Source organism: Toxotes jaculatrix, chromosome 20 (assembly GCF_017976425.1).
Source record: "Toxotes jaculatrix isolate fToxJac2 chromosome 20, fToxJac2.pri, whole genome shotgun sequence".
NCBI lineage: Eukaryota > Metazoa > Chordata > Actinopteri > Toxotidae > Toxotes > Toxotes jaculatrix.
The window spans coordinates 21,142,873-21,156,208 of NC_054413.1; the positions used below are offsets into that span (position 1 = coordinate 21,142,873).

The window sequence follows — 13,336 nt, forward strand, 5'->3', positions numbered from 1 at the left end:
GCACATACATGTTAAACTGCACCTTTAGTGTTTGTTTACATCTGCTGAATTCATTCATTCATTTCAGTGAAGTGAATCACAATGACCATCCTACTGTGCCGGACTCTGCTCCCAGCAGGTGGAAAAGGATTTAAAAAGAGAATTAAATAGTGTTTGACAGCAGCACTTCAACAATCCAACAGAAAAAAGCCTCAGTACAAAAGAGAAGATGCTGAAAATAAAACTGTACATTTACACTACAGAGTGTTTTCACTGGCCACCAGCAGCAGTCTGAAAAACAAGGAAACCAAAAACATCTGGCTGTTAATCAGCTTCGTTTCAGGACGTGGAGACTGTGAGTGACGGATAAAGGACGTGTGCTTACCTTCAGTCTGTCCATGAAGTTTCTGTTGATGTTTCCTCCGACAGCTCGCAGCAGTTTGGGCGTCGCTGGTTTGGGTCCAAACAGCGCCAATCCTTTCTTCTTATCCTCCTCCGCTTTGGCTGCTGCTGGACCCTTGGCCTTCATTAGTTTCCTACACACACACACACACACACACACACACACACACACACACACACACACACACACACACACACACACACCCTCTGTCACCATGGTCTCAGCAGCTGAGTGTAGAGAAACGTCTCATAAATTCAACCATTAGAGGACAGACAGATGTGAAAGACATGTCCTCAGCAGCCTCAGTGGTTGTCGAGCTCCACCTGTCAGGTAAAGGTGTGTCAGGAAATGATCCTGCTGTAAAACACTGAACGTTTTCACAGCTGATTGACAGAAAGTCATGTAAAACAAAAATGAGAATTATGACCAAAATTTGAGTCTTTTCCTTTTTTTCAAGTCAAGAATTTTTATTTTATTCTTATTTAATAAAGAATAATGTCCACTGAAAAAAAAACAGCGGTAGCCGTGACTGCGGCTGCAGCACCGCAGGATTTTCTGATTGGTTGGATTCAGACTCAGGTCGTCCACCTCAGCTCCAGTAAAGGTGAGCTCCCCACCAGACGTGACAGTGATCACAGGTATGAGTGATGTTACTGTGACGGCCACATGATGAAACACTCGTCCTCAGGATTCTGACTCACCTTCCCTTCCTGGCCAGGACTTTCTGAGACTCAGGGTAGTGGACGAGGATGTCAAACAGGTCCTTCTTCTCCAGGACAAAGAGGTTAGCGAAGCCGTAGGCTTTGACATTAGCGGTGCGTCTGTTTCCTCCATCTTTGGAGGACTGTAACAGGCTGAGAGGGAGAAGAACGCGTCACCACTGAACGCTTCCTGATGGTGTCCGCTGTGCCTGGACTCTTACCGCTGTCCCCTCTGTCTGTTTACCTCACCTGATTTCTCCAAACACACAGCCGGCCTTCAGAGTGACGAACACGATGCTGTTGTCAGGTCCTCCCACCACCTGCACCGCCCCGCTTTTAATGATGTACATCTCTTTACCGATGTCGCCCTGCACAGGCACAAGGATTCACCGAGTATCAGTTCATGTATTTTTAGTCTCCTTTTCCATTATGACTTAATACAACAGGTGCTTTAACAGTGATTCAGCAGTTTAACGTTACATGCCAGTCATTTTCTCTGGCACTCACTTTCTTCACCACAAAGTCTCCAGGCAGATAGATGATTGACTTGAGCCTCAGCAGCATGTCCACCAGCATCTGCTGGTCACAGCCCTGAGGAAAAGCATATTGATATTTACAGGAGCTGGCATCACGTCCGATCTGCAGCTTGAACGCTTCACAGTCTGATGTGCCTGCACCTTGAAAAGGTCGATCTTCTGGAAGGTGGTCAGGTTGATGTCCACGGCGATGGCGGTCCTCATCACCAGCGGCATCTTGTCCAGCAGCTCAGACTCGTCTAAGAATCAAGGTGAGACAGAGAAACAGAAGCATGTTTTGATTGAAGGTGAAAATGTGACTTTCTGAGCTGAGCACGTTGTCCAGCGTCTACTGACCCAGCATGCCCTGAGCGTCCCAGGTGTAGGTGTACCAGGTGCGGACTCTGTTCTGCACCAGAGAGGGGATGCGGTTGGTCACCATGTAGGCCACGGTGTTGTCCATGGAGGCTCTGAAGTAAGTCTGTCCGGCTGTGGCTGCACCGATGACGTCTCTCATCTGAAGGAGGACGGAGACAATAACAACACAAACGAAAGCAGAAGACGTTTGTTAAAGTGGACGAGTGCTGCTGTCAGTCTCACAGGAGTTCCACAGTGAAAGACGACTACAGGTGGAGTCACAGATGATGAGGTGTTAGTGTGGTGTTCTGACTAATGGTTATCAGTGTCATCTCTAACTCGACAGGGTTCCTTCATCTATCACTACGTCACTACGTAAATGAGACGAGTGGACACGGAGACGGGCTGATTTAGAGATGCTAATTTCTAGCAGGATTCCAGATGAGAGGAGGATTCAGGGGCTGTGACTCATGCTACGGGGACAGTGTGTCTCTGTGTTACCTGTCCAATCAAACTGGAGAACACAAAGACGCCCGTGAAAAAGTTAGTCATCTGAAAGGAAATCTCAAAGACGGTGTGGGGCTCGTTAAGACCCCCGATGTTGATCAGACTGCGGACAGCGAAGTAGTAACAGCGCAGGTACCTGTGGAGAGGGTGGGGTGTGAGGGGGGGTCACAAACTCTACTCAGTGTCACTGGCTTGTGTGTGTGTGTGTGTGGCACTAAAGAACTCAGGCTGCAGGTTCGATTCCCTCGATGTCTTACTGCCAAACTACAAAGGCTGAGGCTGCGTGAAATAAAAGAAAAATTATCATTAAAGACGAAAAAGATTAAAAACATCACAAAGAAACTACCTGGCCAAGAACGATGGACATAAAGAAAGCCCCAGACAGGTAGTTTGCCATCTGAAAGATCTGCCCGAACACGGTGTCTGGAAGCGGCAGCTCAGCGATCATCAGCAGGGACTTCTCCGCATAGAAGAAGCAGCTGAGGTAACTGCAGCAGCAGCACACACGGGACATACAGCACAGGTCACATCTGTCATGTGGAACACTGCAGCCGCTCTCTGAAGCTCTGTGTTGCCTCAGGTCGTGTATTCAGTGCATGTCATGTGTTCTGATGTGAATGGAACTGTGTGTTCATGATATCTGACAATGAAACAAACATTTAAACACAGAACGTGACACAGTCTACAACCTGAACGTGTCTGGGATGTGATGCAAAGCAGCTGGTATCGAGCTGATAGCAGAACTAAACCTGGAAAATCCACGAGAGCCAAACTCTCTCATCAAAGACTTAAACTTTCAGTTTCCAGTTGTGTGACAGAAACAGATGCAGAGCAGCCTGAGCTGATGCAGCAGCTTCAGCGTGAACATTATCACACATGAAAGGTAACGAAGCAGTGAAGCTTTAAAAGCCTGTTTGGATGAGACACTGCTGCAGCTACAGTCTCAGACTCTGTGGCGGCCTGGGACACTCAGCAGTGGACTGGTGAGACGGTCCTCCTCTGCTCCGACCACACCTTTCACCAGCATCACCAGCATCACCAACATGGTTCACAGGAACAACAGAGCATGGACTTATTGTCCTGAACACTCTGCACATCATCAGTGTGGTAAACGAAGGCCTGTTATACAACAATACATGATCTATAATCATAATAATAATGATTATATTACCGACAGGTAACAGGTGATGTTACAAGTGTGTGCTTTACACAGTAAAGACAACAGGAAGTTGTACTCACGCGCTGCCGAGGCCAGAGTACACCCACTTGGTCTTGCCGATGCCCTGATAGTCTGAGGCCACGTAGTAGAAGCAGGCGTTGAGGTGGAGCATGAAGAGGAGGTACCCGATGGTGCGAATGACTCTGACAGAGGAGCACACACGTTACTGTCACTCCTCCTCAGGGAGGTTCACTGCTCTGACTCCATAATGATCACTCACTGCTTAATGACATAACATTTCTATTTGCACAACATGATGGACAATCCACGTCCACAGAGTCTCCAGGTCTCACTGGGACCACTTTCTACTGAGGAGACAGACCCAGCTGTCCACAGTGTGGTCTGCGGAGGCCCCCGCCCCCCCGCCGTAAACCCCGTCCCCCCCGCCGTACCCCCGCCCCGCCCCAGCCTTTATGGGTTAAAGGCTCCGTATGAATCACAGAGTGTATGAAGTGTGCATGTTAACAACAACAAGGGCAGCATGAGTTTGTGAGTTCCTTACCTCCAGATGTACGCCTTGGCCATGATGCTCTCCAGACGATCACTGAACTCAAAAAACGCCTCGGCCTTCAGAATAAGAGCCAACGACAGGAAGGAGAGGAAGTGGCTTCAGTGCGTTTGGTCGGCTGAAGCTTTCTACAGACACACAGTGAACTCAGGGGGAAACTCACCTTCAGCAGACGATTGGCTCTGAAAATGGATTTGAATCCAAACTGGAAATACAGCACATCCAACGGAATGAGGGACAGTATGTCCAGCTGTTGAAGAGAGACACGATGAGGTCACAGACCTTAGTTCACACTCAAGGTCAAGGTTCAAAGAATTCAGCCTACCATACCTTAAATCTCTCTGAATCTCTGTAGTTCTTCTTTGTCGTCACTCGATCTTTCTGAAAGGGGAAAAACTATTTTAGGGAAGAAAGTTTCACACCCACCAGGTCTTCATCCAACCATCATCATCATCATGTGGACCAGGACCTGCACACACTACCAAACAACATCAAATCCAGGTCCTTCTCAGAGACCAGCACCGTGTCACACTCACTATGATGTCTCCTCCTTTGACGAACTGTTTGCGGGGCTGGAAGATGATGGAGTCGATGAGGTAGATGAGGTCAGCCAGCAGGTCCAGTGCGAACCAGAAGGGGATGGCGCTCTCGGTGTGGTACGGGAAACACAGACGGGCCGTGACGAACCAGGTGTTGTAGTTGAAGGCCAGAGTGACTAAGCTCAGCCAGGCGATGTAGCGGCGGTCTGTGAACGGGTCGATGGTCACCCCCAGCACAGAATCCATCTTGTCCTCAATGGGCTTCAGCACAACGTCCACAGAAAACCAGGCAGCTTTGATAAACCTGGCCTTCACGTCCACCTTCTGCTCCTCCTCTTTCCCATCTTTCCCCTCTGCTTTCTTCTTCTCCTCCTCCTCCTTCTTCTTCTGCTCGTCCTCCTTCTTCTTCTTCTCCTGCTCCTCTTTCTTCTTCCTCTCTGCCTCCTCCTTCTTCATCTGTTCCTCCTCTGCTTGTCTCTTCCTCTCCTCGATGACTTTAGTGTAGTTGTCTTTGAGTAGCAGAGGTGCTGAAAGGACAGAATCAGGACTGAGCTCTCACATCACCTGAAACCAGCAGTGATCTGTGCTGGACCAACGCTGTGGGAGTACTCACTGACAGGAGGGCTGATCTCAGGGGAGGAAGCGTACTGATCAGCCACCTTCTCCTTGTAGAGCTGCAGCCTCTCTCTCATCCGTGTGACGATGGATCTGAGCTGCTCATCTGAGTACCTGTTGATGAGGACGGGTGGGGGCGGAGGGGGGGCCGCCTCCTGTCTGAAGATGGAAAACACCGTCAGAGGAATGAACACGTTCACAAACAGCAAACATTAATTTAACAGCAGCAAATGCAAACTGACAAGTTTCCTCTTTGTCTCGTGCGTCAGAGCAGACACGTGTCCTTTAAATACATTTCATACATGTTCATTCTGTGGAGTCACAGCAGCAGTGGACAGGTGAGCAGTGAAAACATGCAGGATGGATCCAGCTCCATCAGAGCTGTCCCTGGATAATTACAGGGAGTTTCAGAGGCATCGCTGCAAACATGAGACTGATCTAATCACTGAGGCAAAGAGAAATCAGGCTGGTGATTTGTTTAAAGGGTCATTTCACCCTGTTCACGCCTCCACGCAGCTGGGTGCCTGTTTGTAACAGATGTAGAGGTTATGGGTGTTTTATAGTGATAATGCAGTGTTTGGGAAGGTTAGACCACAGTGACGTTGACCTTTGACCTCTGACCTCCAATACATATTGACTCCATCTTGAAAGCAGTGATAATATGTGCAAAGTTTGAAGAACGTCACTCAAAGCTTGCAAACAGCCCCCCCCCCCCCCCCCCCCTCACTGAGCTTATCCCTCCTGGGGCTGGGTCCATCTGGGAAAGCAGCAGCTGTGGTGACAGGACCAGCTGACACAGACACGGGATGTGTCGCCTCCTAGTGGACAGACTCCAGCATTACACCTGGCTGACAGGAGGATCCAGGAAGGACACAAAAATCACCACAGCACCACAGAAAAACCTAAACCCACTAAACCCACAGGAAGGCACAGCTGAACAGGTGACAGCACTTCCTGTTCCCTGACACAGGTGTACTGTTACAGCTGCACTACGCTGACGTGGAGCTGAGAACCTTCCATCTTTCGAGTGAGAGGCTGAGAGCGGCCGCTGAGACTGCCCCCTGGTGGCAATGAGACACAATATCTGACAGATCCACCCTGGAGACGGCAGCTCTTCATCCCACTAACGTGTCCCTTCGAGGGTAAGACACAAACAGGCTGCTCATTACTTGGCTGTGAGATATGATAACACGGTTTATAGAGACAGGAATCACACCTGAGAGCGTGCTCACCTGTGACATGAACATCACGACTGCACCTGTGGTTCACATCATGATAAAAGTCTGACTCAAACAAACTGTATACGTCCAGTCTGCTCTCACCTGAGACCACATGGACACAGAGTTTGACAATGAGCAAACAAACGTGATGGACGCAGACGCAGGTGATCTGAGCGCTGCTGGTCACATGCTACATTACATTATTACATACATTAAACACTGCATTATGTTCAGTTCCAGTTTAGGCCGAACGTCACCTTTGACCCCTCTTGCTATTTATTCCACATGTCACTCAGGCTGATGGCCGACGGCTCCATCTGCAGAGCCCCTCACCCTCACAGCTCCTCCTTTATTACCCACTGATGAAGCACTGAGCACACGCCTCTTCATTTAGAGGAGTAACGTGTTTACACCTGTGAGGATCAGCAGAGTCATGGTTTGTACAGCTGGGCCTGAGGCAGCCTCGCTGAGCTTCTTACAGCTAAAACGCTGCAAAGCCTTTAATCCACTTTCAGGTCATCTCCCTGTTAATATGCCTGCAGCACCAGGAGATGAAGACCTCTCTGCTCCATCTCTGAGGGCTCTCTCTCTCTCTCTCTCTCTCTCTCTCTCTCTGCCATCTTGCCAGGCAATCTGATTAATTAGTGTCCACAGGGTGATTAATCTGATACTGGTCTGTGGTGTCAGTGTCTTGGCAGGACTGTGTTTGGTAAGCTGAAGTGGAGTTTGGGCAGATACTGCAGGGATAATACTCGATGTTTACTCCCTCTAGTTTACACTTGTGTTGTATATTTAATGCACCCAAACTGCGATTAAAGCTCTGAGAACAAATCAGGAAGAAAAACACGTGTGTGCTGAAGAATCCTGGAAACTACAGAACCTGCACACAGTGCAGGACTTACCCCTCAGGCCCCGCCTGGTCAGGGTTAGCTGGAGCTGCTGTAGGGCCCGGGGCAGGAGCCGGGGCAGGAGCCGGAGCAGGAGTCGGGGCAGGAGCCGGAGCAGGAGTCGGGGCAGAGGCCGGAGCAGGAGCAGGAGCCGGGGCCGGAGCCGGAGCTGAGGCCGGGGCCGGAGTTGATTCTTAAACAGGAACAATCAGACGGACATGTTTTCTCTTCCAGACTTGATTTTTATGTTCTGGTCTGAGCAGGTGAACAAAACCTGCTGCCCACAGGTTGTTAACACAATCTGAGAGCCTTGAAAAGTGGCACACAAATAACATCATCATCATCATTATAACAGTTAAATGAGGAACCTGATGTGTGTGTGTGTGTGCAGCCTTTCCAATGATCAGTAGTTGACGTGTCATTGTTAAAACGTTTTTTCAAGAAAACGCTTTCGATGAGACAAAATCTCGTCTCTGCTCAAACTCACAGCTCAGTCAAACTGTGGAGGACAAACAAAGTATGGACAGACATCATGAATGCGAGTCCCCCTGTGTGCTGCAGTCAGACGATGGTTTGACTTCAGTTTACTTAACAGTTTTCAGACGCAGTGAGTGAGAGAATAATCAGCTGTGTTGGGTGACAGGGCCAGAGCGATGACCCGCTCACTGTGTCTGATCAATACCAATGATCAGTGTGATCAGCGGCTGCAGCCATTTGAAGCTGAATCCTCTGCAGAAGCTTTGAAGCTGCTGAGTCTGTTTCAGAAACATCATGAAACATATTTACTGCAGACGCAGCCAGAGCATCTGGACATAGATACACTACATCTTCCTGAAGCCTCCATAAGGAAGCTTCTGCCAGGCTTCGGTCCAGGCAGGCAGAGGAGGGACAGCTGGGGACAGGAGGACGGCTCATCTGTAATTCAGCTTCTCAGTGGATGATGACTCACCCTGCGGTTTGTCCACTTTCTTGGCCTCATTCTCTTTATCAGCTTCCTTCTCCTCCTACATGACAAACCAACATCAGATGTTCAGCTTCGTTACTCAAACCGCATCTTTGTTTTTAAAGAACAGTGAACTCAGTGTTCGACACGCCTGACGCCTGACACACATCTTTAAAACCAAGCTGTTTGAGATGAAATTAGTTTGAAAGAGCCTGTTGGGTAATGAGCGACGTGTAAGAGAGGAGCTGCTCCTGCTGCTGCTGCTGCTGCTGCTGCTGCTGCTGCTGCTGCTGCTGCTGCTGCTGCTGTGTTACACACTGCAATATCTCATTTCCTGTGGCTTCAGTCTGAGCTGCTGTTACTGACACAGAGGAACACAATGACAGCATCCAAACAGGTCTTACCTTGGCCGGAGCTGGAGCCGGGTCCGGGGCCACTCTGGCGGTCCCAGCAGCCGCTGGCACCTGAGGGCCACTGAGGAGGCCCTTCAACTTACCAAACATGTCTAGAAAGCTAAAGGTGCATCTGCTGTGCTGTGTGTACGTGGCGTTCTGTACGGGGGGAGTGTGCTGATTCCTCAGGACATGTAAGATCCCCCTCCTCCAGGCTTATCCCTCCCTTTTCTTCTCCCCTCCTTTAAAGCAGCACGCTCTCATAACCTCGCCGGTCCTGATGGTATTACTGCTTTTAGCACCACTAATACTCTTGCACAGAGAATAGCCCCCACCAGCAGCAGTTACATCTAAGCCCATCACCATCTCATATAAGATCCCAATAGGCTTAAAGGTGATCAACACAGCTGAGCTGAGACACCGGAGGACAGCCTCTGAATACATGCGTGGACTTCATACAGACCACACTCAGCTGAGCTCCTGTGGTAACGACCATGTTGTCGATGATGGTCCTGCACACACAGGACCTTCACGGTGCTGAAGGCGTCAGCTGCCTGACAGAGAAAAAGAAAAGAGAAGGTGACCGACAGCAGGAAATCAGCCCTGTGACGTCACAGACATGATGCTCTGAGCGCTTATTATTAACCACCAGGTACAGAGGTAAGGTTTTCAGTGACAGGCCCAGTACTGTGTGTGTGTGTGTGTGTGTGTGGTACACCGTGGGCCTTCAGTTAGTTTACATTAAAGGCTCAGAGTGATGAGTCAGCCCTCGGCCTCATCATCGACCCGACCACAGTGAGACGCTGCTCAGCACGTTTGCTTCGTCACTTCCTTCAGCACAGTCTCAGGGTTGTTGTTGGTGTTAGCACCTAGTGGCCAACAGACAAACTGCATCTTATTTCACTCTCATCTCAGATACCAACAACCCAGAAACAGGACACACCTCCCCCTGGTGTTTCAGAATCACAGAGCTCCTGACATGTTTTTTACCTAGTAACTAGCAAAGGCAGGATCCTGATAGGCCGCGGCACAGGCAGGTTGTTGTTGTTTTCACCTACATTTAGACTTTAATGGAAATGATTCAAATGATTCTGAAAATATAAACAAATGAACGAGGAGTAAATTTTCTCACAATTAGAAAGAATGAATGAATGAATCTTTTATTACTGTGTCATTCATGTGACCATGCTCAGCCTGCGTGTGCTGACAGAACATAAGCATCATAAATTCATAGAAGTCAGGACCAGAGTGTACGGAGGGAACATTTCCATAAAACAACACTCCTTCTCTGTCTCTGTCAGGGACAGACGGAGACAGGAGTCCACTGTCTGCACCTCATCAGTCACACATTCATCAGTGTAAAGTATTCATGTACTCTAACATTGAGCTTTCCACATCCTTTGTTAAAACCTGAATAGTTCTCCTCCATGTGTGGTGGTCGGTGATGGTCCTGCACACACAGGCTGATACTGTAAGGCCTCACACTGATTCACAGTGTGTAGACTCCACACTACCAACCCATTAAGCTGATTTCATTAGCAACATGATTCACGTAGGAGGAAACTGTGACTGTGGCTATTTCTGCTCATAAATCTCTGCTCATTGTCATTTTCATTATCTTTGCATATTTCCCTGTTTTCATTTAGCTCTTATCTCGGTGAGACACTCGTTCGCTGGCTTGTTGTTAAGAATATAATTACACCCCCATACTGTGCTGTTCCATTCCTCCTGTCACGCTGAGGAACGAGCGGTGAAAAGCCGCAGAGATGCAGACGGGGCTCCACTCTGAGCGTTCTGAGGGATCATTGACTTGTCTGGGGCAGAAGAGACCTCTCCATCTTTGTGCTGTCCAGTGATGCAGGCAGACAGGTCATTAGCTGCTCTCCATCTCCTCCATTAATCTGATTAAACCTTGGGGTTTGGGCCCAGCCCCTGACGCTGCTGTGAGAGAGCTGGATACAGATCAGAAAGAGGGAGGTCTGGTTGTACTCACCGTGTCCTGGGAAACGTGAGGAAAACCCCTCGGTGCATGTGGTCGACGTCTCACTGCCCCGTCTGAAACTGTACAGGAGTCACAGAAAATGGAAGGAGATGAATAACTGACTTAACCCATGACCTTTAACCCCCTCACACACACACACACACACACACACTGTGGACCACACTGCCCTGAACCCAGGGTACGGGACAGAGACTCGTCCATCACCGGCAGAACGACAGCAGAGCTCAGAGGGAAGAGGCTGAATCCTCACCGCTCTCAGCCAGGGCTCTGCACATGATAACACGGCCTCACCAGGGGAGGCCAATTCACAGTGCTTTAACACTGTGTCCTCCACACACTAACAACCAAGCAGGGCTCAGGTACTCTGTGAGGGGCGTCTCTTCAGTGAAGAGGCAGAGGAGGACAGAAGAGGCCGTCTGTCCCCGTTCTTCTGTTTCAAATATCAGAGAACACACCTTCTTCCCCGTCTGCTGCTACAGGAAGTGAACATGGTGTTAGAATAAATCTGAAGTCAGGATGCTGCTGAGTTATAACGCTGAACGTTATATTTACCTTTTTCACTGGTGCTGGACGAGTATTTTCTGGTAAACCTCAAAGCAGCGCGGATTAAAGTGATAATCCCTGAAATCCCTGTGGGGTATTTGGGGGTATTTTGGTGGTGCTGTTGCTAAGCACTCGGATGTTTTGTGGCATTTTTGCTTCTCTGCTTCTCTGTGGAGAAAGTTTCACGTTCACAGGCGTGAACATCAGTGTAATGCACGCGGCATATTTTTCCTTAACGTGTTACACGTGTGCTGGAGTGAGCTGTGAGAGTCTCTGTCCTCGGGTCCTCTGCTGCCTCTGCTCCATAATCTACATACATCAGAGCTCAGTGAAGCTCAGGAACAGCAGCTGAGTGCTGGTATCACACCAGCTGTCTGCACTTCCGTCTCCTACCAAAAGGGGGCAGAGCAGGCTTTCATATGACCCCCGCACTCCTCTCCAACAGATGATGAAACTGTTTTCATTAGAATTATCAGGTGCTGCTGAGAATCACTCTGAGCTCCAGGAAAGTGGAACAGAGGAGACACCAGCGTGACTTATGAGCGTTTCAGAGACGGCAACATCTGGTGCCACGACAGAAGTTTTCCCAAGAAAAGAAAAAGAGCCACTAATTCATGGCCAGAACCCGGAGAATTAATTCTGAACATGTGACTCTTTTGGATGAGGCGTGTTCGGGCAGTGACAGACTGCTGATACTCTGGGTGTCAAGCTGTTTCCAACAACACATTTTTAAAGAACTGATGATGGATTCAGTTACTGAGTTATTGAGGGACAGCAGAGGAGACTCTGCAATGCTTCCTGAACACTAAAAACATTTCAATTAACATTCAAAAGTTTTAAATGTTAGATTCTGTACGAGTGTCCGTCCATGGTGTGTGGCCACTAACCAGCCAATCACCATGTGCATCTCTTTCTTTGTGTCTCTGTGCAGCCGCCAGCCTCAGTGATTCACTGCAGATCCACTGGACTGTTGAATGGAAACTACCACTGTGAACGATGAGGAGACGTCCTGCATGTGGAGGTGTGTCTCAGCTGCTGACTGCAGGCTGAGGGAGGGTCAGATGAGGTAAGACCGAGGACACGGTCCTGTTTTTCTTGGAGAGCTTCACAGCAGAGATCCATTTGATTCGCTGACATTCACTGTTTCACTCTTTCCATCTCATCTGTTCCCAAGGTTTCACTGCTTTACTGGCTTCTGCTGATGGGAGTGTGTGTGTGTGTCTGTGTGTGTGTTAGTGTTTTAACTGCATGTGTGGTGTGTGTGCAGCAGGTGCACAGCACTCCAGACAGTGGGAGAAACCCGGTGTGTGTCTCGCTGTGTCGCCTGAGCGGGTGAAACAGACACTGTTTATGAAGAGGTCGTTTACATCGCTCACCTGAGCACGTTAAACTTTTCATTCACAGTGTGGGACTGCAGTGTTTGTTACACACATGTCCCCTCACACGCCTCACACGCCTCACACGCTGCACCGTGACACTAACACACCAACAACTGCTTCTTATCACTCTGAAAACTGCAACTGGAAACACAACATGTATCCTGAAGCTGAGGTCAGGTCCCTCTGTTATTCTGCTTTATCTGCAGGAGACGTTTCACACACACACACACACACACACACACAAACACACAAACACACAAACACACACCTGACAGGTTACAGTTCATCCATAGCCTGATATGAAGATAGTCGGTGTCACAGCTCTTATCCAGAGGAAGTGCAGCTCAGCAGGGAGGCAGCCGGGGGCAGAAAGCAGCCGGGGGCAGAAAGCAGCCGGGGGCAGAAAGCAGCCGGGGCTCTGAGAACAGAGGAAACGGAGGATGTTATCAGAGTCTCCATCTGTGGAGGGTGGCACAAGACAAGATGAGAGACACACCTTTCATTAACCTTCACCTTCCTCCGCTTGTTCTCACATGTGCATGTGTGTGTGTGTTTATATGGTGAGATGGCAGATAAAGCTGTGGTGGAGCAGGATGTGGGACGTCACAGAGAGCGATGGGTGTAAAC

The 13,336-nt window shown here is 49.1% G+C and overlaps 1 protein-coding gene across 1 annotated transcript; it reads right to left on the minus strand.

Annotated features, from left to right (window-relative positions):
* LOC121200578 (cyclic nucleotide-gated cation channel beta-3) lies at positions 1 to 13,064 on the minus strand. The gene is made up of 19 exons (XM_041065961.1): positions 12,978 to 13,064; positions 10,779 to 10,846; positions 8,798 to 9,339; positions 8,400 to 8,454; positions 7,466 to 7,643; positions 5,342 to 5,502; positions 4,726 to 5,255; positions 4,520 to 4,570; positions 4,353 to 4,439; positions 4,184 to 4,248; positions 3,702 to 3,824; positions 2,809 to 2,950; positions 1,956 to 2,115; positions 1,761 to 1,858; positions 1,591 to 1,674; positions 1,333 to 1,451; positions 1,084 to 1,236; positions 365 to 515; positions 1 to 270 (listed from the first exon to the last, which is right to left on the minus strand). Exons 3-19 carry the CDS (start codon positions 8,894 to 8,896, stop codon positions 250 to 252), a joined length of 2,277 nt encoding a protein of 758 aa, XP_040921895.1. The 5' UTR covers positions 8,897 to 9,339; positions 10,779 to 10,846; positions 12,978 to 13,064; the 3' UTR covers positions 1 to 249.
* Between the last annotated feature and the right edge of the window lie 272 nt (positions 13,065 to 13,336).

Bases quoted from the DNA above. Each gene is read 5' to 3' on its own strand.
- LOC121200578 (XM_041065961.1), bottom strand. From the start codon at position 8,896: ATGTTTGGTAAGTTGAAGGGCCTCCTCAGTGGCCCTCAGGTGCCAGCG. The intron at 4,440-4,519 runs GTATGGTAGGCT...TCTCTTCAACAG, and splicing joins GAGATTCAGAGAGATTTAAG to CTGGACATACTGTCCCTCAT. The intron at 2,116-2,808 runs GTAGTTTCTTTG...GTCCTCCTTCAG, and splicing joins TGTCCATCGTTCTTGGCCAG to ATGAGAGACGTCATCGGTGC.